The sequence below is a fragment of the Takifugu rubripes genome, chromosome 11, assembly GCF_901000725.2.
Source record: "Takifugu rubripes chromosome 11, fTakRub1.2, whole genome shotgun sequence".
Classification (NCBI taxonomy): domain Eukaryota; kingdom Metazoa; phylum Chordata; class Actinopteri; order Tetraodontiformes; family Tetraodontidae; genus Takifugu; species Takifugu rubripes.
Window position 1 is genome coordinate 6218900 of NC_042295.1, and position 25420 is coordinate 6244319.

The 25420-nt window shown below is 40.3% G+C and overlaps 2 protein-coding genes across 8 annotated transcripts in view; both read left to right on the top strand.

The window, feature by feature from the left end:
* The first annotated feature begins 296 nt into the window (after positions 1-296).
* fzd4 (frizzled class receptor 4) lies at positions 297-6562 on the top strand. Its single transcript, XM_003968323.3, has 6 exons — positions 297-1140; positions 2917-3054; positions 3214-3600; positions 3713-3858; positions 4226-4473; positions 4878-6562. The coding sequence occupies exons 1-6, from the start codon at positions 889-891 to the stop codon at positions 5294-5296; spliced, it is 1590 nt and encodes a 529-aa protein (XP_003968372.1). The 5' UTR covers positions 297-888; the 3' UTR covers positions 5297-6562.
* Positions 6563-8873: 2311 nt separating this feature from the next.
* Positions 8874-25420, top strand: part of dync2h1 (dynein cytoplasmic 2 heavy chain 1) — an 86646-nt gene continuing 70099 nt past the window's right edge. For 4 of the 7 annotated variants that reach the window (XM_029843321.1, XM_029843318.1, XM_029843320.1 and 1 more), the window contains exons 1-40: positions 8874-9010; positions 9410-9648; positions 9965-10138; positions 10262-10400; positions 10542-10660; positions 10827-10971; positions 11165-11310; positions 11396-11482; positions 11625-11759; positions 11985-12098; positions 12174-12285; positions 12473-12597; positions 12683-12858; positions 13035-13230; positions 13311-13406; positions 14048-14209; positions 14328-14426; positions 14495-14634; positions 14774-15002; positions 15238-15365; positions 15621-15736; positions 16472-16599; positions 16775-16924; positions 17049-17254; positions 17395-17550; positions 17795-17909; positions 18059-18229; positions 18958-19116; positions 19881-19949; positions 20626-20780; positions 20923-21055; positions 21137-21254; positions 21345-21457; positions 21626-21739; positions 22153-22303; positions 23275-23480; positions 23816-23998; positions 24206-24388; positions 24601-24824; positions 25018-25133. In XM_029843321.1, coding sequence (XP_029699181.1) covers positions 9466-9648; positions 9965-10138; positions 10262-10400; positions 10542-10660; positions 10827-10971; positions 11165-11310; positions 11396-11482; positions 11625-11759; positions 11985-12098; positions 12174-12285; positions 12473-12597; positions 12683-12858; positions 13035-13230; positions 13311-13406; positions 14048-14209; positions 14328-14426; positions 14495-14634; positions 14774-15002; positions 15238-15365; positions 15621-15736; positions 16472-16599; positions 16775-16924; positions 17049-17254; positions 17395-17550; positions 17795-17909; positions 18059-18229; positions 18958-19116; positions 19881-19949; positions 20626-20780; positions 20923-21055; positions 21137-21254; positions 21345-21457; positions 21626-21739; positions 22153-22303; positions 23275-23480; positions 23816-23998; positions 24206-24388; positions 24601-24824; positions 25018-25133 — 5671 coding nt within the window. In that variant the 5' untranslated portion in view covers positions 8874-9010; positions 9410-9465. Of the gene's footprint in view, positions 9011-9409; positions 9649-9964; positions 10139-10261; positions 10401-10541; positions 10661-10826; positions 10972-11164; positions 11311-11395; positions 11483-11624; positions 11760-11984; positions 12099-12173; positions 12286-12472; positions 12598-12682; positions 12859-13034; positions 13231-13310; positions 13407-13451; positions 13965-14047; positions 14210-14327; positions 14427-14494; positions 14635-14773; positions 15003-15237; positions 15366-15620; positions 15737-16471; positions 16600-16774; positions 16925-17048; positions 17255-17394; positions 17551-17794; positions 17910-18058; positions 18230-18957; positions 19117-19880; positions 19950-20625; positions 20781-20922; positions 21056-21136; positions 21255-21344; positions 21458-21625; positions 21740-22152; positions 22304-23274; positions 23481-23815; positions 23999-24205; positions 24389-24600; positions 24825-25017; positions 25134-25420 lie in introns of those variants that run through there. The other 3 variants (XM_029843322.1, XM_029843319.1, XM_029843323.1) reach the window with 3 other exon arrangements.

Sequence of the window (25420 nt, forward strand, 5' to 3'; positions counted from 1 at the left end):
ACCAAACAAAACCTGTCTAAGTGTGCATTCATTGCAATGCAAAACAGTTTGCCAGAGCCTGAACCTCCCTTCAAAAGACCTACTTTCAATTACAATGTCACAAGCACTTGGAGCTGACAGGCCTTTACGGGGAAGGAGGCGGAGATCCACAGTGAAGTTCTAGGCTGACTTAAAGGATCATTTAGAACTTTAAATACCCCCCCCCCCCCCCCCCCCCCCCCCCCACACACACACACACACACACACATATGGAAAGAAGGAGGTGGGGAGAGTGAGAAGATGTCCTTTCACTCAGCCAAGTAAAACATGATCATTCAGTATAAACAGCGTCTGGATAATGTCTATATTAGTTGCCAATGGTTTACTTATTAATTTAGTGGGATGAGAGACAAGAAAGTAGAAAAGAAAGCAGAGAGTCCAACCCCAACCCTATCGATGGGCCAAAAAGAAACAAGAGTGCACGAGAATACAACTGCGGAGGTAGATGAGAGGAGAGAAAACAAAAGAGGGGATAGGAAAATGCTTGCTTCTCCGAGAATCCGCCTCCTTGTTAGGGGTTGGTCAGAGAATTAGACCCCCCCAGGAATATCCTTTCCAAGCGTTGAAACCGCCGCCACAGAAGTTTGGAGCAGGACGCCTACAAGTCACATCATTGGACACCTTCCTCTTTTCTCAGAGTTTTGCTTCATATTTGGAAAAGACAACGTTATAGCGGCAGGACTGATCGAGGCGCGCTGTTGAATTCTGTCCACAGTTTGGATGTTTCCTTCGAAGCGGAGTTTTGTGTCCTACGGAACGCACCGACTTCATGCCTTTAACTGTATCCGGACTAAATCAAACAGCGGTTTCAGATCATTTTCAGGTTTTTTTTAAGGGTCACCCTGAACGATGGTGTTCCTAGGGAGTTCACTATTACTCCTGTTGTCCGGGCTTCTCGCTGCGCTCTGCGCTGTGAAGGCTTTTGGCGAAGAATTGGAGGAAATGACATGTGACCCGATACGGATCAGCATGTGCCAGGGTCTTGGTTATAATGTAACCAAGATGCCCAACCTGGTCGGCAACGTGCTGCAGTCGGACGCCGAGCTGCAGCTGACCACCTTCACGCCACTCATCCAGTACGGCTGCTCCAGCCAGCTGAAGGTAGGTGGTGATGATGAGAGGGAGAGCTCACCCCAGGAAAGAACCTCCTCTCGTCTGTCTGTCTGTCTGTCTGCCTGTCTGCGACATACAGACGATAGCAGGCTGCAACTCTTCATGCTATGCTGATTTGCCCACACAATGATGCCCTCAGTAGCTCATACAAACGCTGCTTGTTGGCCTCATGCAAAGTCTAAGAAAAAGAGTGATCCTATTTCACAGTTTCACCTTAGATTATAATCCCAACTGTTTTCAAGGCTTTTGTGTAACTATGGTGTTTGCATGTCTGTTCTTCAGCACTGAAACAGTTCATTAAAGATAGTGTACATTATTTATGTTCACACTATACCCAAACTGAAAGCTTTAGCACTCTCTCTTTTGCCCCACCAGGCTGTGCAAGCTTTCTCTGTGTCTCTCTCACATGAGCACATAATGGGCAAAAGGAAACCTTATCTCCCAGCATTTGCTCTTATGTGAGGCTTTCCAACCTGTAACTAGAGAAGCTTTTAGTGTGTGACAGTGCTCACATTACCAAGAGCCAGTCTGGGAAAACACCCAGAGCGGATCACACTACTTCCACCAGCACTCAGTGCAGACATTACTTGCAGGAGCTGCTCTTCACTCAACTCTGCACCCTGCAAACAAACAAGCAAACTAGCCATCCATGTGTCCACTGACACTGCAACTTTGTCATTATGGTCACATTAGATACAAAGACTATCTTTAACATGAATTAGGGTATAGTTATCTAAATTAACTTTAAAAATCTGAATTCAGTGTAGGTGAACTCTGGTAGTTGTTTTAAATAACTTAAATTTTGTTGTTTTCAATGGCTGTTAGATTCTTGCAGAGAGGGAGAGGGAGAACTATATATTCTTTTGTGTGTATTTACTGTCCAACCATGACACACTCCCAAACTCATGTTTTATTTTGGCTCTTTTCTAGGGCTAAATTTGAGCTCAAGCCACCCTGTCACTTAGATTTATTTTCTTAATATGGCAACGACTGAGATTTGTGGTGGTTCTCAAGATGAAAAACAAAAGGAAATTGCAAAAAACTGTGGATTCTAATATGCTTTGGAACATAAATTCAGCCATCACACATTCCAAGCTCCTTACGCAACTTTCCTCCTTCAGAAGTTAGCAGTGAAATCTGCAATTCTTCTGTGACATCACCTTTTCTCACCTTAACCAGTGTAACATGATTTCAGGCTGAAGAAAGAAGTTTGCTCTTGGGGTTCCTTTCTAAACTATTGCTGTTTGACGGAGAACATTGAAAACTGAAAACTAAGAACTGGATTAGACCAGATTAGAGACATTTACGAGGCACAAGACCTGTGGGTTAACCTCACATATTGTTTTTAAAGACCCACCTTCGAGACTAGTTATTGGAGTCCGGGTTGTAGTCCATTTGGTTGAATTCCACACCAAAAAAATAAGGCATAAGTGCCACAATGTAATGCTAAAAGTCAGCTGCATCGTTGTTAACGTTAATGTTGGTGTATACTTGCTTTATAATACGCTTTTAGGCTGTTAAAAACATAATTAATTAGATCACCAGATTCTTGGCAATATTATGATCCAAGAACAAAGCAGTACATTACATTTGATAATTGTTTTATCATTAAACATTAAAAATAAAACCCAATATTGGCTGTTACAAGATAAATTAACTGCAAAAATCTTTTGCAAACCTAGAGTTAAATTTTATGTCTATGATTAGCACTTGGACATCAAACACACATTTGTTTAACATGATTGTGTCTGGTTTTACTTGCAGTTCTTCCTGTGCTCAGTCTATGTGCCGATGTGTACAGTGAAGATTCCTATCCCCATCGGTCCGTGTTCTAGCATGTGTTTATCTGTCAAGAAAAAATGCTTCCCGGTGCTGCAGGAGTTTGGATTCATATGGCCAGAGGTAAGTCACAGATTTCAGTGTGCGCACAGGTTGTAAACTGGCTGTAAATTAGGGCAGAGGTGCGAATCCTTAGACTAAGCAATAGGTTTTTGACGAGTACTGCGTTTCCTTAATAGTAAAGGAACTTGTAATATTGAGTTATCAATGTTTCCTCTATAGGAACTCAACTGTAGTCTCTTCCCACCTCAAAATGACCACAACCACATGTGTATGGAGGGTCCTGGGGATGAGGACCTGCCTTACCCGCCCCTTTGGAATCCTCACCACCAGCAGGAGTGCCATGCCTTGGGTTCTGGACCAGACCAGTACATCTGGTTAAAACAGACCGAAAGCTGCACATTGCAGTGTGGCTATGACAGTGGGCTGTACCGCAGAGGAACTAAAGTCTTTACAGATGCATGGATGGCAGTGTGGGCTGTGCTGTGCTTCCTCTCTACCACCCTGACTGTCTTGACCTTCGTCTTGGATTCACAACGCTTCTCTTACCCAGAAAGACCAATTATCTTCCTATCAATGTGCTGTAATTTGTACAGTGTTGCTTACCTCGTAAGTGTGACTAATAAAATGCTAGATTTTTGCACAGTTGAGCCAATAGATTGGGAGTCCTTTTTTCTTATAAAAATACCTTTCGGTTGTTGGTTTATACTCCATCCCTTAGGTGCGCTGGACTCTGGGGAGAGAACACGTGTCCTGTGATTTGGAGGCAACAGCGGTACCTGTTCTAGTCCAGGAAGGGTTAAAGAGCACAGGTTGTGCCATAGTCTTCCTTCTGCTCTATTTCTTTGGGATGGCTTCCTCTCTCTGGTTGGTATAAACACTCATATGGACGCACACACATTTTTATGGTATTAAGCCTCATCCTGTCCTCTTTCAACTGTTGTGAATACTCTTTTACTCAGGGAGCACTTAAAACATACGACACTGATCCTGTTTTCCTCAAGCATCTCTCTATCCTCGCTAGGTACCACCAAGATACACCAAAGACATTTGCACATACAAAGGCAGTCGCTGTAGTAACATTTATAAAAAAAAAACTTTACCTTGTGTGTACAGTCACAGTGGAAACTGCTGCCCCAGCAAAAGTTCTTCCTTTTCCGGTGGAGTCTCTTTCCTGTTTGTCCCCACTGTTGACAGAATTATTTAACAATAGTTACATTTTGCTGTGTTTCAGGTGGGTAATTCTGACCCTCACTTGGTTCTTAGCTGCCGGACTGAAGTGGGGACATGAAGCCATTGAAATGCACAGCTCGTACTTCCACATAGCAGCCTGGGCCATCCCAGCTGTTAAAACCATTGTCATCCTTATAATGAGGCTGGTGGACGCTGATGACCTCACAGGGCTCTGTTATGTTGGCAACCAGCAGCAGGAGGCTCTAATAGGCTTTGTTGTGGCACCACTGGCTACATACCTTCTTCTTGGTAACTAAGATATTTTTAATATAATATTGTTCTTGTTTCAATATTTCACCCTTGGTCATTTAGAAATGTCAGAATTTTGGGCAAATTGTGGATTATGCACAAACATGCATTCGATTGGTTGCGCAATAGTTGCTCCTTATTGATATTTGGGACAACCACAATACCAAAGTTGGTAATTGTGAGAATTCCAGCTTTATTTTTAGACAGTAAGCATAGCACCTAGTTAATTTATTTTTGCATGCATGCATAGTAACGTGTGAAGTATGAGATGTTATGTGAGGAAGATCATTCCTCAAAAGTAGTTGTAGCTGGTTGGTACTATTACCAAATTACAAAAAGTGCCAATCTTTGAGAGGACACTTGCTAATTATTAAGTCTTGGCTTCATGACTGTTGTTTCCTCAGGCACCCTGTTCATCTGTGCTGGCCTGGTAGCGCTCTTCAGAATCCGCTCCAACTTGCAGAAAGATGGAGCTAAAACAGACAAGCTGGAGCGCCTAATGGTGAAGATCGGAGTGTTTTCTGTACTGTACACCGTTCCAGCATCCACTGTCATTGGCTGTTACATTTACCAGCTTGCTCACTGGGGGGAATTCAACACCATCCCCCAGGACTCCTATGTGGCATCGGAAATGCTTCGAATCTTCATGTCCCTGCTTGTAGGCATTACATCGGGCATGTGGATCTGGTCAGCAAAAACCCTTCACACCTGGCAGCGATGCTCTACTCGGCTAGTCAGGGACAGCAGAGCGAGTCGATCGGGCCAAAGGGCACCGTGCACGGGTTGGATCAAACCAGGGAAAGGAAATGAAACAGTGGTATGAGGAGCGACAAAAGGAATGGACATTTAGCTGTTTCCCTCACACTTGGAGCTCTACAAAATACAGTATACAATAGAGATATCTGATGAACTGGCTCAGCTAGGTGACAGGAATGCAGCTTCCATAAGGAAGCCTCTGGCTGTAATCATGCCAACATAAACACTCTTGAGTCTGTAAGTATGCCTTAATCACCTAAATGGAGGACTGAACAACCAGGACCTAGAACAGAGAAATCATGGAGCTGTGTTGCCATGTGTATTCTCATTCAGGTTTGAATCAGATTAAAGGATTAAATCTGATGGATTAGATGTCCATTAGGGGTCCTTTTATGGCCATTTTAGGTTTCTAATTTCATACTGGAGGGTTTTTGAGTACCTCCCCAAAAGTTAATATTTAAAAATTGACCTGAAGAAAATATTAAGTGCAAAACCTATGTTTGCATCTTAACTTCACTTTCATGCATGTTGTTAACCTTTGTCCTTTGTGAAAGGACCAGTTGATGTTATTGGGGATGCCTCTTCTAAGCTGCCATATTCAAACACAACAAACCTCTGAGCTCTCTGCAAATGCTTCAAGAGAAACTACGGTAATTCTAGGAAAGTTGGCCTTTAACGTGATTACTGATGGATAGCAATAGGAATAAAAGAGATTAATGCGTCGGAAAACATAATTGTACCAGCTTTATGGGCCACAGCATATAAATAATTACAAACTCAAAGGAGAGAGCCAATGCTGATCAGTTTAGTTAAAAATGGGATCACATGCAAACCTCAGTGTTATTTCTATTCTGCAGTGCTGTGTACTTGCTGCCTAGTTAAAGTAAAACAAAGTTAATTCTACTAAAATATGGAAAACATTTAATTTCTAAAGCCAAATAAGTTGTAGACTGAAAACAGGAGGTTTAACGTGAGCTGAACACCTCCCCTTTCTGACCGTCATGTCACCTCTCTTGTTCACACAATAGTGCAAACCATCATTGAAAAGTCGAAATCTGATTGTGCACCATGGCCTGAGTTGAGGAAAAAATCACTGGTAATACAGAATTTGTAAATTTTTCATAGAGAAAGCAGCAATGAATCAGAGCTGGAAAAACAGTCATGAATGTCACCGTTTTTGTAGAAAAATGTTTTTTCTTATTCTGCTGTTCGAAAAAGTGTTAGATCTTAATTTATCCTTGTAAAAAGACCTGTTTAAAAAGTTTTAAGACTTGTTATTTAAAACATTTTGTATCAAAAGTTGATCCTAAATAAACCCTTTTGGTTTCCTCTATATGCCAATGCACTTCTTCCCGGGTCACCGAAGAGAATTTTCCGACCTTTATGTCCTTCAAGTTCAAGTGAGGCTTTTTATCAGCTGTGCTAGCTCTGTTGATTGGAGGCGTAAAACAGTGCTGCTGCCTATAAGAAGTAAACAAAATGAGGGTTGAAAGACATCTGACATCTTTTAGAAAATGTGTGTGATGTTAATACAGCTGCATCTTAGCAAGTGGTCAGAGTTGGTTTGGTTTGTTAGCTTATAAAGATGGAGATGCATCTTAACCAGCACTCAGCAAAATGATGCAAGCACAGAAAACTACATCTCACTTCATGTATTTCATGGACGTAGGGGTTACTGGGCATCTGAAAAACTGCTTGTTTATGATATATAGGCCTGCATATGTGCTTGTGTGCGTGTACATTTGTGTGTGTGTGTGTGCTTGCAGGTCAGATTGCTTTCCTGTAATTTACTGTGAATTGAGTGTTTGTTTAAGAATTCTGAGGTAAAAGGAAAGTGACAGCATCTGCTGCTCTATTGATTCCAGATGTGTTTACTCTCGCTCTCTCTCGCTCTCTCTCTTTTCTCATGAACACACCCACACTCAGTAAAATACTCTGACGTTTGAACACTAGATTATATTTTCTACATATAATGTGAAGGCATCCATTGTGTCCAGGTCACTGTGGAGTGAATCAGTTTCTCCATTCAGTTGTCTTTGATTCTCATGCCAGAAATTCTCACTCATCAGGTTTTCTGGTGTATTTCTGTCAGACCTTTACCACAGATCAGAACCTGACTGCTTATACTTTTTTTAGTCATCACTTCAAGTCTTCAGTGTGAACACTGCCAGATGATTTGTACATGAATTTTCATGCTATCATGCCAAATAGTGTTATGAAACTATTTCTGCAGGTGTTGGTGAAAGTAGTGAATTATTTAGGTCACTGTAGTTTGGTTGCTGTTTGGTTTCTATCTTCCACCTCTCAGATTCAAGATGAAAAGTTTTTAAAGACGCTCATTAAAGTCCAGTCACCCCGGACCGAAGTTCTTGTGCAGATGACACCGGTTTACCTTACATGTGAGCCAACAGTAAAAAGATTTAAAAAAACAAAACAAAACAACAACCCAAAAACCTTATTAGCAATTGTGCAAATTTCCATGTAAAATTGTAGCGTGGCTGAACAAAGAAGCAAAACTTTCTAACATCTTTTTGTCACCTTTGCAGATGAAACATAGCTCTAGACAGTCACTCTGTATCGTCACATGACTAGTCTCTCATTGTCATCACCTTAGTGTACAGTATTCATCAAATCACTGAGTGCATGTGTCTGGATTCTCTACAGCTCAATGCAGATAAGACAGAGATGATTGTTTTTGGCCTAAAAACAATAAAGGCCTGCGTTCATCTTGACTCTTTTTCTTTAAAAGTTACAAATCAAGCCAATCTTGGAGTGATTAGCAACAAAATCTGCTTATTTCTGGCTAAAAAACAAACCTGAAATTAAAGGGTTTCTATCAAAACCAGACATAAAGACTAGTCCCTGCACTTACCTTCAGTAGCTGAGATTATTGGTGTCTTCACAGGTTTTAGAAAATCAATCAAGCAGCTGCAGCTTATCCAGAACAAATGCCAGGAAACTAAACCGCTTGTCCTGAACTCACAACACTGCCTTCCTGTGGGTCAAAGGGTAAACTTAAATCTTACTGCTTTCTTGGACCAAAATACTATGGAAAAAACTTTCCAAATCCTTGAGGTCAGCATTGAAAACAGTTCCTTTAAATTTAATATATCACTTTCTCTACCTTACAACCCCTTTCACTACCTTCATCAAGAGCCCGATGATCAAGCTGGCTGTGCTTCAGAGATCCTGTCACTACAGAACTCAGAGCCGCCAGCATCTCCTCAGTAAAGGACACAAGATGTCCCACCTGGTGTTTAAAATAAACAACTCTCAGTTATATAATAGTTTTTTATAGTTATCCATCATTTTAATCGTAAATCGCCCATTTATAGACATGTTTAATGTAAATTTGTAATATTTTTTTTAAACTCTTGTCAAGTGCCTTTAAAAGATTGTTTAATATATAATAATGATAAGGGTGGTTTCTTTATATTTGTAAACAATAAACATTACTATGCAACGCTTTTAAGTCGCACCTTGAGACCATTTTTGTCTTGAATTTTGGCTGAGTGTAATCGGATAAAATATAAACTAAAACACGCACCAATATCAACCGTAAGTATCTGATGGACGTAGTTTAGCCGCATTTAGCTTAAGTAAACGGCTTAAGTCCCCTAGAGACGTCTGCTTCCTCTGAATCACGTGGTGAAACAGTTCGTAGTTGCTACATGGTAACCACGCAAGCATAATCCCGGAGGAAAGGATACGAGAGACTGAGCCACCTTTATTCCATGAAGTTACCAAGACCTTCGAACGGAGAACGTTTGGTGGAAAGAAGGTACAAGAACAATGCATCTATCAGCCTGCCAGCCTCCTGTTTTGAAGTCATGCAGTTAAAATGTTCAAATTTAACTCATAGCAGCTGTTCGCTAACGTTAGCTAACTGATGTTATTAGCTACTGGCTAACTACCGCTTTGTTTTTACAAGAAAATATAATCCAGATCCCAACCCACAAAGGTAACAAAAATGGCACATCAAAAAAGGCAAAGCTAATGAACTAATACTTTATTCTGTGACCTTAACTGCGATTTAATTCTTCCTGCATTTGGCACATTTCCTTGAGATACGATAAATACTTATCGCTCGTTGATTCTGCTCATGCAAAGAATCTTTTAAAAGCTTTAGAAATATCTGGAGAAATACAAGTCCAGCTAACTTTTTAAAATGTCATTTCAGTTCGTCAGAAGTCTTTCTGCCGTGCCATTTCTAAGGTTAAATTTCTACACTTGAAGATGACGCACAGCTGGGATGATCCTCGCAAGAAGTTCCTCCTGGACACAGCTGGGAACCTCTACGGTTTGAGACCTGCTGCTTCCCTGACCGACAGCCCTGAGCTCAATAACTTTCTCGATGACGCAAATGAATTTCTGCTGTCTGTAAGCACAAATGACAATGACCTTCACTTTTCAAACAAGGTGATGCAAATGTCTGAATGTTGAAAAATGTGTGTGTTGTGGGCTTTAAACATTTTTACAATTTATTTTGACAATTTTGATATCAAATAAAGAACCACATAATATGTACTGATTCAGATTCAACCTCACTCTAAAGCTGTGTTGATACTGTAGACTATTTCAGTGTATCTATTTTAAAACAACATTACTGTTAAAACATATAATGAATATAATGTAAGTAGATCATTGTTTTTTAATGTGGCCTTAGAATGGCCCGGTCTTATAATAATGCAGGACTTTTATGTATCACACTTTTAATCATCCTTTTCTTTGACAGATTGATACATTGGGGCAGAGCAGTGAAAAGGTTTTGGTCTTCTTTAAGATGCATCCCACAGTAATCACAGAAGACAACCTTCATCAGAGCATACTTGTGTCTTCCATGTTGGACTCTCCCATTAACAGCCTGTACCAGGCTGTAAGACAGGTCTTTGCACCACTACTGCTAAAGGTAATGCTTATCTTTGTTATCTCTAAATCACTCATTTTATGAGAATCTTAGAATTAAAAAGGGGAACTTTCAATAAGACATTTTGTCTAAAGGTTTGTAAAATGTGCCTGTCTGTCATTCAAGCATGAGCGGTGGCATTCTGAATTTGACCCCAAGATGGCAAGCCTGTTGAGTGAGCTGGAACTGGGTTTAGGCTCACTTGTCCGGCAATCTGGAGCACCAGCCTCGAGAAAGAATTGCTCCATGGAGGAAAACGTCCTTGGTAGATCTTTTTGATTGCTTTTCTGAGGCTACACTATACGTGTGCTATAGTTTAGTAAATAAAAAGCACTTGGATGAATCCTATGAGGCCAGAATTCATCCCAGTGTTCATAAGATATGATTTTTTTTGCACATTTTTCAGGCATCCTGGCTCCCATAGACGAGTTTCAGTATTGGGCTGATGTTTCTGAGTCGGCAGAGAAGAATAATGTTAAAGAACGGGCTGCACATTTTACAGAGCTATTTAAACCAATACAAAAGGTGAGCATGCGTCCAACTGGTAAAATAAAAATAAGTCTTGCTTTTAACAATAGTTCATAGTGCGCTGTTTACGTATTTGCTTTACGTATTTAACAATTTTAACCCCACACTTTAATCCTGAGTGCCACAGTGACATAGAATCTTTATCTTTTTGTGGTTGTGTCAGGAGTTTGCTGAGCTGAACTCCATGTCTATGTCTGATGTCATGGATCTTGTGGAGCAGTGCAGACACGTTTTGGACGATGTGTGGAGGCAGACAGATTTTCAACCTTATCCACAAACACGCATGATTCGTCTCATGGATGTTATTGGTGGGGCTCTGATACATTCACCCATAGGAGAATAGCAACATGTGGCTGCTGGAGTCATCACTTTATATAGAACAACTGCTCTTCTTTCAGAAATGAATTCTGTTGTAGTTTCCTTGGGACTTGTTAAGCTTGTAAGTTGTGAATTATTTTGTGGAACTAATGTTTTTATTGTGCTTGTGTGTGCATGTGTTAGGTGGAGCTCTTGAAAGATATGTACAGAGGAAGCTGAGTGGTGAAAAGCTATTTCAGGAGCCTTTTGCATGTGTGAGCGAAAGCCTAAGAAGTGCTATTAATATTTGTGAACAGTGGGTGGTTGACTGCGAGCATCTGACTGGACAGGTATTTCAGAAAAGTAGAGTTTGTGTTGACCGTGAAAACAAGGTTGACCATGATTGTGGTCAACTGTGCTGAACTGCATTCTCAGGTCTGGAGGGGATACACGCCATACCCCTGGAAGGAAAACAAACATTGCCCACAAATGCTTAATTCTTTTGTGAAAAGATTAGATGAGGTAAGAGGTTCTAATGAATGTTCAAGTGTGACACTTTCTTTCAAGCTGACATGAATAGTTCCATATGTTCTTTATGAAAATATAACTGTGATGAACTCCTAAATGAACAGAAATGTACCGATGTGCGTTTCCTGTTTGTCAGGTGGCAACAGTGCGTGTGGTTCATGAGAAACTATTACTTCTTCTATCAGGAGGGAAACAGAAGGCATTGTCTTCAAACCGTGTTTATGAACCTTTCTCTGGAATCAATCCTTTGCATTACAACCCTTATACAGAGGTTAGTCCAGCTATCTTCTAACTGAATGTGTGCAACCATAGGAACTTGATCCGCACATTGGTCTGGTGCTACTTTCTCCAGATCACTAATCCAACCTTTAGTCAATCTCAAAACAAGTAGCTTTTAAACAGGTGAATGCAGATGAATATATATGCAATTCAGCTGCATCTAGTATTATGTGCAATACATTGTTGTTTTTGTGTTCATTATTGTGTGGTTTTGTAGCCTCTTTGGAAAGCAGCAGTGGCTCAGTTTGAGCGGCTAATTAAACCGTTGGAGCAGGAGGCCGCCAGCAGACTAAAGAGCTACATTGCTGATGTACAGGACAGTCCACAACAGGTAGAAGAGATACTCTTTCACGTCAGATCATGCGGTGTGTGTGGGTGGGTGTCAATGGTGTGTTTTGTTTTCTAGCTGTTGCAGGTCTTTCAAAAGCAGAAAGAGTTGATTAAACGTCCCACCATCAGCCAAGAACTGCAGTCAGAGAGAGAAACACTCCTGGCCAGACTACACGAATACAACAAAGGTTCAAAACAAATTCTTTTTCAAAAACATAATTACTATGATCATGCATGATACAAATTGCTTTAATGTTTACATCCATGTAAATATGCCAGCCAGTGTTGTGCATTGACTGTGCATCAAATAAACATTAAAGGTACATTGTAAAATTACTGGTTAATACAAATATAAAGCTCTTTATTCTTTGTTAGACATAAAGACGCACTTTGAGAGTCGCTGCCATGGATTGCCGGGAGAAAAGTCTGGGCCATTTATTGGCAGGAACCTGCCTGAAGTGGTCAATAAAATTGTCTGGGTCAGACAGCTCATACACAAAGTGAGTGTCTGTCTGTGTCTACATTATTTACATTACTGTAACAAAATCAAATTTTTTTCATACTGTCTTTGAATTCTTCTTTTAGGTTGAAGACTCCATCCGCATCGCTGAAGCACTGCTGACAGACCTTTCTGGGTTCAAAGGTTTTCTGTGTTTCTCTGATGAGCTGCTGGAAGTTCTGAAGGCATATGAACAAGAGGAGTTTGCAGAATGGTCACGAGAGATACTGTCTGGACTAGCAGATCCAAATTCAGGGATCAGGTTTGAAAGAGAGCTCTCTGCTGTAATCTCAAGTGACTTATATTCGTTACATAACAGAACAGATAAAGCAACAGTGAATGTGTTTCTTCACCCACAACTCTTTATTCTGTCACTCTTCAGATTGAGTGATAGTCTGAATTGAACACACAGCCTTTCTTGTTTCTTCATCTTAACAGTCTTCAGGCAAGTCATTGTGTGATGGACCTAGACCATGGTGATGGGAGGCTCAAGATCCATTATTCAGACAGGCTCGGCAGTTTAGTCAGGGAGGTGAGACAGCTCACAGCCTTGGGTTTTACAGTTCCAGCTGCGATACAACAGGCTGCTAACACTGCAGAGAAATTTTACAGACAAGCCATGGTTCTGAAGCAGGTGAGAGTCTATCAGGATATTTCATTCATGCATTGATTTGTTTATTCAATCATTTGTCATGCATGCATGCATGCATGCAGGTGGCCCATTTTTACAGTACCATTGAGCAGCAGATGATTCCCTCTCAGAGGCCCATGATGCTGGTGCTGGCGCTGGCCTTTGAACAGATCATTAAGGTATCACTCCTCTGCTACCACTTTGTTTCGCTTCTATTTAAGGTTTTTTTTTTACTGTTATTTTCTTTTCAATGTCCATTCTGAATGGTTAGAATCCGATCTGTACCGTAATTTATAAATTTACAATCTATGTAAGTTTTCTATGGTAACTTTTCTAATGTTATCACTGTTGACGATCAACTTATTGTTCATTCAATAACCTGACATTTGTTTTTGTGACTAATGAACGGATGGTGGTGGTGGTCTATAGAGCAATGAGTTCCTGGTTCAAGCCCCAGTTGTGGGCAAAACTTGGAAAGCTTTAGCAGCCAAGGGGCCCTTTGATCAAGGTTCCGACCTCCCAAATGCTCAGATAGGGCCCTGCAATCAGTGTACCCTGCCTCCGCCCCTATGGAGCTGTGACAGACTCCAGCACCCTCCTGTGACACTGCAAGGAAAATAGGGGTCAAGAAAAAGAGTGAACTATTTTTAATTGGGAATAAAGCTGCTTGTAGTCATAATCAGCATTAAATAAATATTCCAAAAAACACCACCTTTTGATAACAGAACAATTAAATGGTAAGATGATAATTAGTCAGTACAACTTGTTCTTTTCCAACTAAATTATTTGTAATCCACCTTTTTCTGTTGTTATTTGATAGAACCCTCGTTCTTCCTCCAAGGATTCAGATGGTAGACTTCAAATCACTTGGAACAACCCCAGAGAATTGGAAAGTTATATTATCCAGCTGCAGGATGCTGCTGAGAAACTCTCCACCGAGAACAGAAAGTTACGCAAGTGGCACTCAGACTTCACGGAAAAGGTTTTATTATGCTCACATATTAGTACTATTTTAAATGTGGAGGAAATAGGGGAAATACATATCTAATGTAAGCTGAGTGATTAGTGGGTAATCGGTAGCTCTTCTGATTGGTTTTCAGGTGTTGACACTGATGAATGTGGACCTACTGAAACATCAGCAACGTTGGAAAGATGGTCTTAATGGTCTTCGTATTGGCTTTGCCACTCTGCAAGCTCAGGTATATTTATTTATACAGTTATCTTTCTTTGATAGCTTATGTGGAGTATAAATATGTCTTGCATGTAGGGTTTCAGGTCTGATGACATGCAGGCATGGCGCCAACATTGGAACCACCAGCTATATAAGGCTCTTGAACACCAGTACCAGAAAGGGTTAGAAGCTCTGAACAAGAACTTGCCTGAAATCCAAATAGACCTCACTTTCAAGTCAGTGAAGGGGCTATAGCACTCCTATCTATCTCTTTCATTATTTACAAAAGGCCACAGTCTCTCTTTAGACCTTGGCTTCTTCATCGCCTCTTATAAGAATCTCAATATCAACCACAGTTTCTCTCCTTGTAAATAGGCAAGGCCTTTTGCAGTTTCGCCCTCCATTTGAAGAGGTGCGAGCTCGCTATTTCAGAGAGATGAAGCGGTTCATCTCAATTCCAAATCAGTTTAAAGGGGTCAGTGCTTACAGAGAGGATTTGATCTTCAACCTAATAGTTGATAGAAATGCATCTGGATTCATCTCCATCTTCAACAAAGCTGAAGACCTTTTTAGCCACCTGAAGGCTATACAGCACAAATTCCAGGTATGATAATGTCTTTATGGCCATTTTGATGATCTTGATTTAATGTCTGAATGTAACATAGCTAACAGGCTATCGCTAACACTTCCAGTTAAAAAGTACTCAGTTCACCAAGTTCATCTTTAAATGTAATTTCATCAGGCCTCCACTTTATTTGTTTTTTATTGAATTATTTCCCTTCAGCAAAAACTTGACTTTATCCAGCCTCTTAAGGTTTACGGTTATGAATGTGTTGCAGGAGTGGTTGGTATTGGGCCTGGTTGATCTAGAGAAGTTAGTGGAGAGGCATATGTGCTCCGTCGAAGACTGGGAAAGAAACTTCAAGGCTTTGAAAGTCAGAGGAAAGGAGTCTGAATCTCTGCCCAGGTACATATGATCCATAAAGAAACACAACAAAACCACACTTCACCCGTCCGTCCGTCCGTCCGTCCGTCCATCCATCCATCCATCCATCCATCCATCCATCCATCCATCCATCCATCCATCCATCCATCCATCCATCCATCCATCCATCCATCCATCCATCCATCCATCCATCCATCCATCCATCCATCCATCCATCCATCCATCCATCCATCCATCCATCCATCCATAAAGCCATGTTCTTTCCTCCCACCTTAGCCAGGAGAAAGTTGACTGTATTACAGTCAACTGTGAGCCTGTCAAAAATGTCATCGATGACTTAATCCAGAGACTGTTTGACATCCTGCTCGTATCGCTGCGGAAGTCCATTCAAGGTAAAGATGGAATGCTGATTGTGTAATTTTTTAATCCCTCTTTTTGTGCATATGACAATTATACAGAGTAAGAAAGGAAAGTGTGGTATTGACATAAGTGTTCAGATTCTTTTAGGCAACCCATGATTTAAGCACCTTTGGCAGCCTCCGATCTTCTGATATGGGGTTTGATGCAACAAACTCACTCACAAACTGGCAGATTCTCCCAAGCTGTGTCAGTTCAGACGGGAACAGTCTGTGGATGACCATTTTCAGGCCGCTCCCGAGATGTTTGATGAGCCTTAAAGCAGGTCTCCTGGTGGGCCATTTAGGAAGCTCAGAAAGTTGTCCTGAAGTCACTCCTGTATTTGTTGGTTATGTGATTTGGGCCATGGTTTTGTTGGACAGCGAGACTTTGGCCAGATCTGAAATCCTGAGGACTTTGGATCAGGTTTTGTTTAGTATCTCTCTGTTCTTTATGCCAATCAGTGGTCCCCCATCCCTGAGCACTCTCTGTCCTAGCTACTGAAAAACAGCCAAAGCATCACCTTGCTTAATTAATGATGACAGATGAAAGCCCCCCAGCTAAAATTCAAGGTTCATTGCAAAGAGTCTTAATACCTATTTCAATGCTCCTCTTTTACCCTATGTAACAAGAGTCTCTGTCCTTCCCTCTCTCTCTGTCTCCCTCCTTCCCTCTCTCTCTGACCTCACCCTGTTCTTACTTTCTCTTGTTTGTTCACTCATTGCTTGCAGGTCACATCCAAACAATAGAGAGTTTTGTTTCAGAATCACTGGAAATCCTGTCCAGTCAACCCGAGAGCTTGGAGGAGATTGGTGAAGCTAATACTAAATACAACCAGATCATAGCTCAAAAAAATGAAGTAAGATAAAACCACTCCAAAATATGGTAGGGTATGAAAATAAATGGAGATCTTTTCAGAATAGCCTGCATGGGTTCACAGATCTTTGGACAATTGCGTTATATTTAATGTGATGTGTTATTTTGTTTTAAGCTATTAATTCACACTCAAATGGTCCATGTATTTTTGTGAAAAGATACTGCCTCATTTTCAACATGGTGAAGAGAAGAATCGCCTGTTACGAGCCGTAGCTGGAGCCGGTGTGGACACACTAAACTCACTAAAGGCCAAGTGGGACAAATTGGAGCTTTTCATGGAGAGCCACCAGCTCATGATCCAAGACCAGGTGTCATAAACACATATTTTCTATGATAATTTCAGTAATAATCCTTCACACACTTTGTATTTATTGCTTTTAACTCAATAATTTATTGCCTCTGACTATCTTCTTTATTTTGCATCCTGGGCAGATGGTTGTAATGAGGAATAATGCTGCTGGATGTATTGAGGTCTACAGGGCCAATCTTGAGCGGTTTAAGGCCCACTGGGACCAACTTAAGCCTAAAGATGAAATGCTTGTGACTGGTGATCATGCTGCCCTGCTTCAGTGCCTCCAAACCATCAAAGACAAGCAGCAAGAGTTCCAGGAGTTAGAGCTTGTTCGTACTAAACTCCTGTAAGATCTCAAAATGTTTAATTTGTGACTTGTTTACACCTGATTAGGATGTGAATAGTTGGTGTGGTATTGACACAAGCTTCAGATTTGTCTTCATCCTTTTACATCCCAATTCTGACCTGTGCTGTCATCTTGTCTAGTGAGGACTGTGCCTGTTTTAATCTGGACACTCCAGATTTCTCTTCGGCAGAAGAGACAAATAGAGACTTGGATGAGTACAGACAGATGTGGGGTCTGTATGAAGTGTGGCAACAAGGCTTTACAGAAAAAGCCCAGCAAGACTGGATAGTATTCAGGTACAGGGCTTTGACCATTAAAGTCTAAAGAATCTTCTTTTCTTTTTCCTCAGAGCAAACTTCACAAAATATCATATTTTCAGTTTTGTCTGACAGAGCCAAGCATGTCCCTTTCACTTTCCTCTTCGTTTTAAATTTCTTGGAAAGTGGTAATATTTGTAAGACTTGTTATTTTATTTTTTGTATTTATGGACTGGACTTTTGTATTAAGTTGTGTTTTAAATGTTTGTATCTGTGTTCCCAGGAAAAAAACACATGTATTTGAGGAGTTTCTGATTACATGGCAAGAGAGACTTCGGAAGCTGGAACAGCCGACTACCATGTCTGTGAAGCTGCAGGCAGAAGTGGATAAATACAAGGTCCAGACACACAGATTTTCATTTTCTTTTACTTTGACACACAACTGCTTTCAATCAAAAATGTGGATAGTTCAGTTAGTTTTATATCCTATAAAGGTTGGATAAATGAAATGCTGTAATTGCATTTTGACATGGTGCCTTTTTTCTAGTGTATGTTGCCTGTACTGAAGTATGTACAAGGAGAGCACCTCTCCCAAGAGCACTGGTTGAACATGTTTCGTTTGCTTGGCCTTCCAAGAGGAACAACTTTAGAGAAACTCACCTTTGGTGATCTCCTCAGTGTGGCAAGTACTATTGGAGAAAAAGCTTTGGAACTCAAGGTATGTGTCTATGTGGGCAGATTGTGACTATATACATTTTTTCAAATCTGTTTTTTAAAGCAGCAAAAGACTTCCTCTGTTGCCTCACTCCATAGTTTAAAGACACAAGTTATGATCATTGCCTGGTATTATTCCACACCTCTTTCCACCTGGGAAGAAGTTGGAAGTGTAGCCTGGATTGGCTCAGTTGATGCTGGGATAGTTCAGGATAAATTGTCATCTTCCAGTGGTAGCAGCACCCAAGATTGAGTTTAAAAGCCCGCGTTTTCGTCTGCACACTTGAATAATAGAAATGCAAGGTTGAAGAAATCTAAGAAGTTTTGTTTGAACAAAATGCAAATATTTTCATAGATTTGACCAAATGAGACATCATTGACCTTTTGGACTGACCGAACTTGCAGGTTTCTTGCTTGATGTTGATATGTTGGAATCCAGCCAAGCACAATCTATATATTTTCATCTTTAAAATATAAATGAGTTCTTGTGTTTTACAGTTTTCTTTCCATTTTTTCCACATACCGGTAGTTTAAAATGGTGCAATGATATAGTTCAGCCAGTAAGCCCAGTTAATGATGTGTTTTACCATTGTTAATTATTACAAAAGTTCCTGCCTACCTAAAGGTAACCAGGTTTATACTATGCTGTAACATAGCATTTTATATATTATAAAGTGCTGACTGAAACCAAACTATTTCATTATTCATCATTGTACATGTGCTTGCTTTTAGGATTTGAACACTCGTGCTCAGGAGGAAGTGACAATCAGAGAGGCCCTGAGAGAATTGGAACTGTGGGGAGCTGCAGCGACCTTCAACCTGACTGAGTACACAGACAGCAACAAGTGCAGACTCCTGCTCATCAAGGACTGGAGAGACATAGTTAACCAGGTAGACAAAGAGAGGCTGTTATAAACTGTCTCATCTGTACTAGATCCTTTCACCTTAAATATTACTGGCACAGTGTCGTCACTCACTCAAACATACTCCTCCTATCTGATGTCAATAATCTTGATACTCTTAAGTATGTTCTCCAGCAGAGAAGGTCCTCAGATCAGATTATAATAATTATGTATCTGATTACCGGTACTCCCAGTTATCTGATGTTGACAGTCATGTAAGTGGGCCCACTGACGTGCTTAGTTCGGACAAAGTCCTGTAAGCCTTGTAGACTGAATCAGCATCAAAGGAAATAAAAGTCTGAAAAGACAAAAGAGTTATAGAATAACCATGTGGGTGAAGCCCCAAAAGCCTAACCTGTCATATGTGAACGGTTCTTATTATAACCTGGGTGCACAGGTGAGGGCCAAATCTCTGCAGTTACACCTACAAATGGGCTCTTAGTGCTATGACAAGCCATAGCTGACCACAAAAGAACTGTATTACACAGCTTAGATGGCCATTGTGGAGGGATTGAAATCAGAGACAAATAATTCTCCTTGATGACGGCATCTTATGGCCAAGGCAAAAGTTCACCAATGAGCAGGCTTATTATAGATCCAGCCCCCTACGTACTACCAGGCAGGCATGACTGGAAACAGCAAGGGTGAGCATAGTAAATTTAAAGTTAAGTGAGCAGCCACCCATATATCGAGGCATGCCCCATGTTCTCTCTGAGGTTTGTATTTCAGAGCTAATTGTCTTTACTCATTTAGGTGGGAGATAATCGATGTCTGCTGCAATCTCTCAAAGATTCTCCCTACTACCACACCTTCAGAGACAAGGTCAGGCCAAATGCTTGGTTCTCTACGTGAACACTGTATCAAAAAAGTGACATTGTTTCGAAATGTAAATCAAACTGAATATTGTATTTGCTAAACCCATGCATGTATTCACACACATCCAAAAATATATGTTTATGTATACTGTAGTTGATATGCCAAATTACAGTTATTCACTTGCATTCCAAAACTGTTTTTTTTTTTTTTTAGTTCTTTCAGTTATACTTGATTGATTTTTGACCTCTTGGAGAATTTCAGTCTACAGCAGGGAACTCACTGAGAAAGAAAGAGTCGAGATTAACTGTTGGAAGTGATTCACAGGCCAGACTTAACAGATTTAAAAATATCTCAAGTTCACGGAATCATCAAAATGTTGAGAGACTGAGCATGAATGCTCATCACCAATGGAAAACTGGAAACTTGGTGCAAGCCAAGTCTCTAGAATAGGCAAAGAAAATCCTACTTTACTTCCTGAAACTCCACTATTGAAAAGTATGAAAGTGGACTCATGGGTCTGTATTTTAAATACTTCTTTGAGGAAAAGTAAGAACTCTCCATCAGTATTTACTTACAAAATGGATTGTGTCGTCTTCTTTTGGTATCAGTCATTCTTGAGCTTTATTGATTTCGTGCAGTTTGCTTTTAAAAAGGTCAATAAAGCAACACCGTCTTCACACAGGTCAGACTGTGGGAGGTTCGTCTGTCAGACTTAGATGAGTACCTGCTGAATCTGAATTCCATCCAGAGACGTTGGGTTTATCTTGAACCCATTTTTGGACGAGGGGCTTTACCTCGGGAGGAGGCCCGCTTCAAACGGGTGGATGAAGATTTTAGGTGCTGTGTTGATTTCCATTTTACATCGCACCCAAAGCTTTTCTTCATTGTTTCTATACGTCACATCTTTTCTATATTAATTGTCTTCCATATCTGTTTTACTAGGGCGGTATTTTATAAAGGATATTTTTGTGTGTCTTAGGTCCATTATATCAGATATTCAGAGAGACAACAGAGTCCTCTCTCTTAGTACCAGGGCTGGCATCAGAATTGCACTGGTCAATATACTGGACCAACTGCAGCGCTGCCAAAAGTGTCTCAATGAGTTCCTGGAGGTATACACGTGTATTTGTGCTGGCATTAGAGATATACTGTATATCTGATGTAAACATCGCATCTTTGTGCATGTGCTGCAGGAGAAGCGCTCTGCCTTCCCACGATTCTATTTCATAGGAGATGATGACCTGTTAGAGATTCTTGGTCAGGCAACAAACCCACATGTCATCCAGTTGCACCTCAAGAAGCTTTTTGGAGGTCTGTTTTACATTTGCATGATCCTCTGTTTTTTGGATAAGACAGATTCCTTTTGACAGTGAAGATAATCTGTGTTTGTTATCTGTGCAGGCATCCACAGTGTTGTGTTTGATGAGCAGTGTCAACACATTCTAGCAATGTGTTCTTTGGAGGGAGAGATTGTCCCACTCAAGCAGTCAGTACAGATCTCCAGCCTTGTGGAGGTAAAGCTCCTCTTTTTCAGGAATTAGCTTTATACAGAATCTTTCTCGGCAGTTCATTTTAGACACTTGGACATTTTTCCATGGTTTTAAACCTGGCATTGTGTAGTAAAAATCATCTATGCGCATTTAATTCCCCATTCCCCTTTAACGTGTTGTCTTCTTTCCTAGGAATGGCTGAGTCAGTTGTCAGCACAAATGAAGGACACTCTGAAACAACTGTTGTATGAGTGTGTATCAGCAGGGAAAAAAGGGGAAGTTGATCCCTCAAGTTACCCTTTGCAGGTCCACACACAAGTCACACCTCTCTTACACCAGATATGTTATCCGATAATTACAATAATTTTTCTTTGAGATGTTTTCTGATATATTGCTAGAAATTAAATAAAATAGGAATGGACACTTTTTATGTTGCGTAACTTTATTACACTGTATTTCCCTGAAAGGGAAGAGTAGACCAGATAAAATCACTTTTGTTAATATTTTAGCTTATTTAAAATACATTCTAAAATTTGCGGTTACCGTAATCACTGGACCCTGTCAGAGCCAGTTGAAAAGGAAAGAGATTAACTTCTGAAATACCTTTCTTTTCACTGCAGGATGCTGTGAAATCTTACAACCTGCATCTTTAATAGATTTCATAGTTCATACTATACATCCCACCCCTCGTTGCTGATTGTTGTGATGTTGTGATGCAGATTCTTTGTTTGGCTGAGCAAATCCAGTTTACTGAAGATGTGGAAAGCGCATTAAAGCAACAAAATTTGCTGCAGCTTGAGCTGAACCTCACTGCTAAGTTAGAACATTACACCACGGTGGACACCAGCAGTGTTGATCAGGCCAACAAAGGTGTGTATTCTTGTCAAACATGCAAATCACAGAGTAATTTGGGAGAGTTATATGCATTAACTTGCTTTTTATAGTATCTGATATGTTAGCATTTCATTCACTTCAGACTACATATGTATCCAGTCCAAGTTCATTTTTATAGAGCATTTAAAACAGGTCAAACAAAGTGCTGCACCAAATAAAAACTCAAAGCCAACAAAAATATTATTTTAAATAGAATAAAAATCAATATTTCACAAGGTGTGAATTCCAAGTAGAAGAGATGAGTTCAGGATTTCAATTCCATGTATTCTAAATGTATTCTAAATGTACTTTAGCTATGCTGTTGCTGTGCTCTGGTTGTCAGGTGGGCTCGTAGTGAATCAGCTATTCATTTCTTGCACTTTCTGAATTTTTAAAACTAGATGCTCCTACAAGGGAACTTGATAACATAAAGTTACATCTGTACATTCCCTATTTATTACTTTTTAAAGCTCCTTTGGTGTAGATATCTGCATCTGAAAGCAATTTGGTTGTTATCTTACGCTACTATTTTCAAGCTGCTTTAATTACAACTTCGGACGAATCTCCATTATGTCCAATTACATAGAAAGCTTTAATACTGTGCATTACAACCACATGGTTTTTATGACGTGAATATACACTGAGATACAATCACAATCATGTTTCATTTTAAGAAAAACACACAATTGCATATTAATTGTCTGTATATAATATAATTGGAATTATAATTTCCACTGGTTCAGAGTGTATTGTTAACTATCTGAGCAAATAAATGTTACATCATCATGGTTCAAAAAAACAAAAATGATACACTGTGCAGTACAATGTTCGCTAATTCATCATTGAGACATTCTCATTAATAAATAAGGAGTTTGTTCACCGCTACCTAAAAAGCATTCATGTCTAACTTGTCTGGGTGTAACCGTCAGCTTCCTACTTATGAGTGAGGGGTATGTCTTTATGCACAGAGTCCACCGTACTGCAGCTAAAGCTGAAGGCCTTGATCCTGGATGTGATTCACAACATTAGTGTGGTAAAGCAGCTAAAACAAGCTGGGGTCACCAGCCCTGATTCCTGGGCCTGGAGGAAGCAGCTTCGCTTCTACATGGATACAGACAGATGCTGTGTCATTCATATGGTGGATGCACATTTCAGCTACACTTATGAATACCAGGTGGGTTTACGTGTACCATACCTTTCTCGAGGAGACTATCAAGGGGGGAAAAAACAAGTACCGTAATAATTAGAAAATGATTTGGTTTCTGTTACCTGACCAAAGCCACACCAATCTGAACCTGATAAAGTGCATTTAAAAGATGCGAGTGACCTTCCCTCTTTCACTTTAAGGCTTTATGGCATGACTTCTTGTTCAGCTGTTTAATTCATTTTTACTCTTCAGTCTTTGTTTACTCCTCTTTTATGAGACAGAGGTGTGCGGGTCCTTTGGCCACCTCCAGTATTTACTCTTCTGCATGTTCATCTTACCTGTTCATCTTATCTGTTTCTCAGGGGAATGCAGCTAAATTGGTGCATACACCACTGACTGATAAATGCTACCTAACTCTGACCCAGGCCATGAAGATGGGTCTTGGGGGGAATCCTTATGGGCCTGCTGGCACAGGCAAAACCGAGTCCGTCAAAGCACTGGGGGCATTGTTTGGACGACAAGTTCTGGTTTTTAATTGTGATGAGGTAAGCTCCTTTTCTAGGACAGATGTCACACCCAGCACACAAAATTAATATTGATTTTTAATCAACCTCAATTTTAGCTACATAACCATAGAAGCTATGCAGCAATTATGAGGGAGATTTTTAATATGTAATTCTGATACAGAATCTTAACGGAGAGCTACAGCAAATGAAAAAAAACGATGCCAAACCTATTGTGCTTTATTGTAGGGTATTGACGTGAAATCCATGGGAAGAATCTTTGTGGGTTTGTTGAAGTGTGGAGCATGGGGTTGCTTTGATGAGTTTAACCGTTTGGAGGAATCGGTTCTATCGGCTGTCTCCATGCAGATTCAGGCCATTCAAGATTCCCTTAAACATCACAAAACGACTTGTGATTTGCTGGGAAAGGAGGTCAGTAAGATGAGAACCGATGCAGACAAAGATGTTTCATAGTGCTGATGCTAAAAATCAATTTCTGAACTTTATCTCTTGTTTTTATGTAAAGCTCTCAGTTCTTCGATGTAGTAGTTCCGTGTATATTTATGTATAGTTTTGATTTTCTGTTAAATCAGACTCAATCATGACATAACTGTCATGATGTTTTCTGCTTCTTTATCTTCCAGGTTGAATTGGACCTTAATTCTGGGGTGTTCATCACACTGAACCCAGCAGGTAAAGGCTATGGTGGTCGACAGAAGCTCCCGGACAATCTAAAACAGCTCTTCAGACCAGTGGCCATGAGTAGGCCAGACAATGAGCTCATAGCTGAGGTCATCCTCTATTCAGAAGGCTTCAAAAATGGAGATGTGCTGGGGCACAAACTAGTTGCAATCTTTAACCTTGCCAGGTAGATTTACAGTAATACACCTCACGATTGATGTTTTTCCTGATCTACACTTTGGATGGTTAGTTTCTGATGATTTCATTTTTTGTAAAGTTCCACAAAAGTCTGTTGTAATCTTCACATTCTATCTGGTCCCACACTGACTAGATTGTATCGATGATTAAAAATGCTACCGGTAAGTTCCTTTTGTGCTCAGGGAGCTGTTGACGCCCCAGCAGCACTATGACTGGGGTTTGCGTGCACTGAAAACAGTGCTGAATGCCTGTGGCAAACTCCTACAGCAAGAGAAGCACAGTCGGGAGAAGAACAAAGGTAAGCTCCCCCCTGACTTTTAGATTCCAGTATTGACTCCAATATTTCTGGGCAGACAGTAAAATTTGGTTTATCCTCACTTGTGTGTTCTTCTCAACCTAAGAAAAAGACCTTTACAACTTATATTGCGTCTTTAAACCATTACAGCGTAACAGGATTTATAGAGTAATGGATCAGTTGTAAAAAAATATTGGCAGCTATCTTCATAAAGATGATTACTGAAGCTCAGTCCTTATTCACTCCAACAATCTTGGCAGCTGCCATCAATCTGCAGACGGATTTCAATG

Bases quoted from the DNA above. Each gene is read 5' to 3' on its own strand.
- fzd4 (XM_003968323.3), top strand. From the start codon at position 889: ATGGTGTTCCTAGGGAGTTCACTATTACTCCTGTTGTCCGGGCTTCTC. The intron at 3,055-3,213 runs GTAAGTCACAGA...TTTCCTCTATAG, and splicing joins TTGGATTCATATGGCCAGAG to GAACTCAACTGTAGTCTCTT. The intron at 3,601-3,712 runs GTAAGTGTGACT...TCCATCCCTTAG, and splicing joins TGTACAGTGTTGCTTACCTC to GTGCGCTGGACTCTGGGGAG.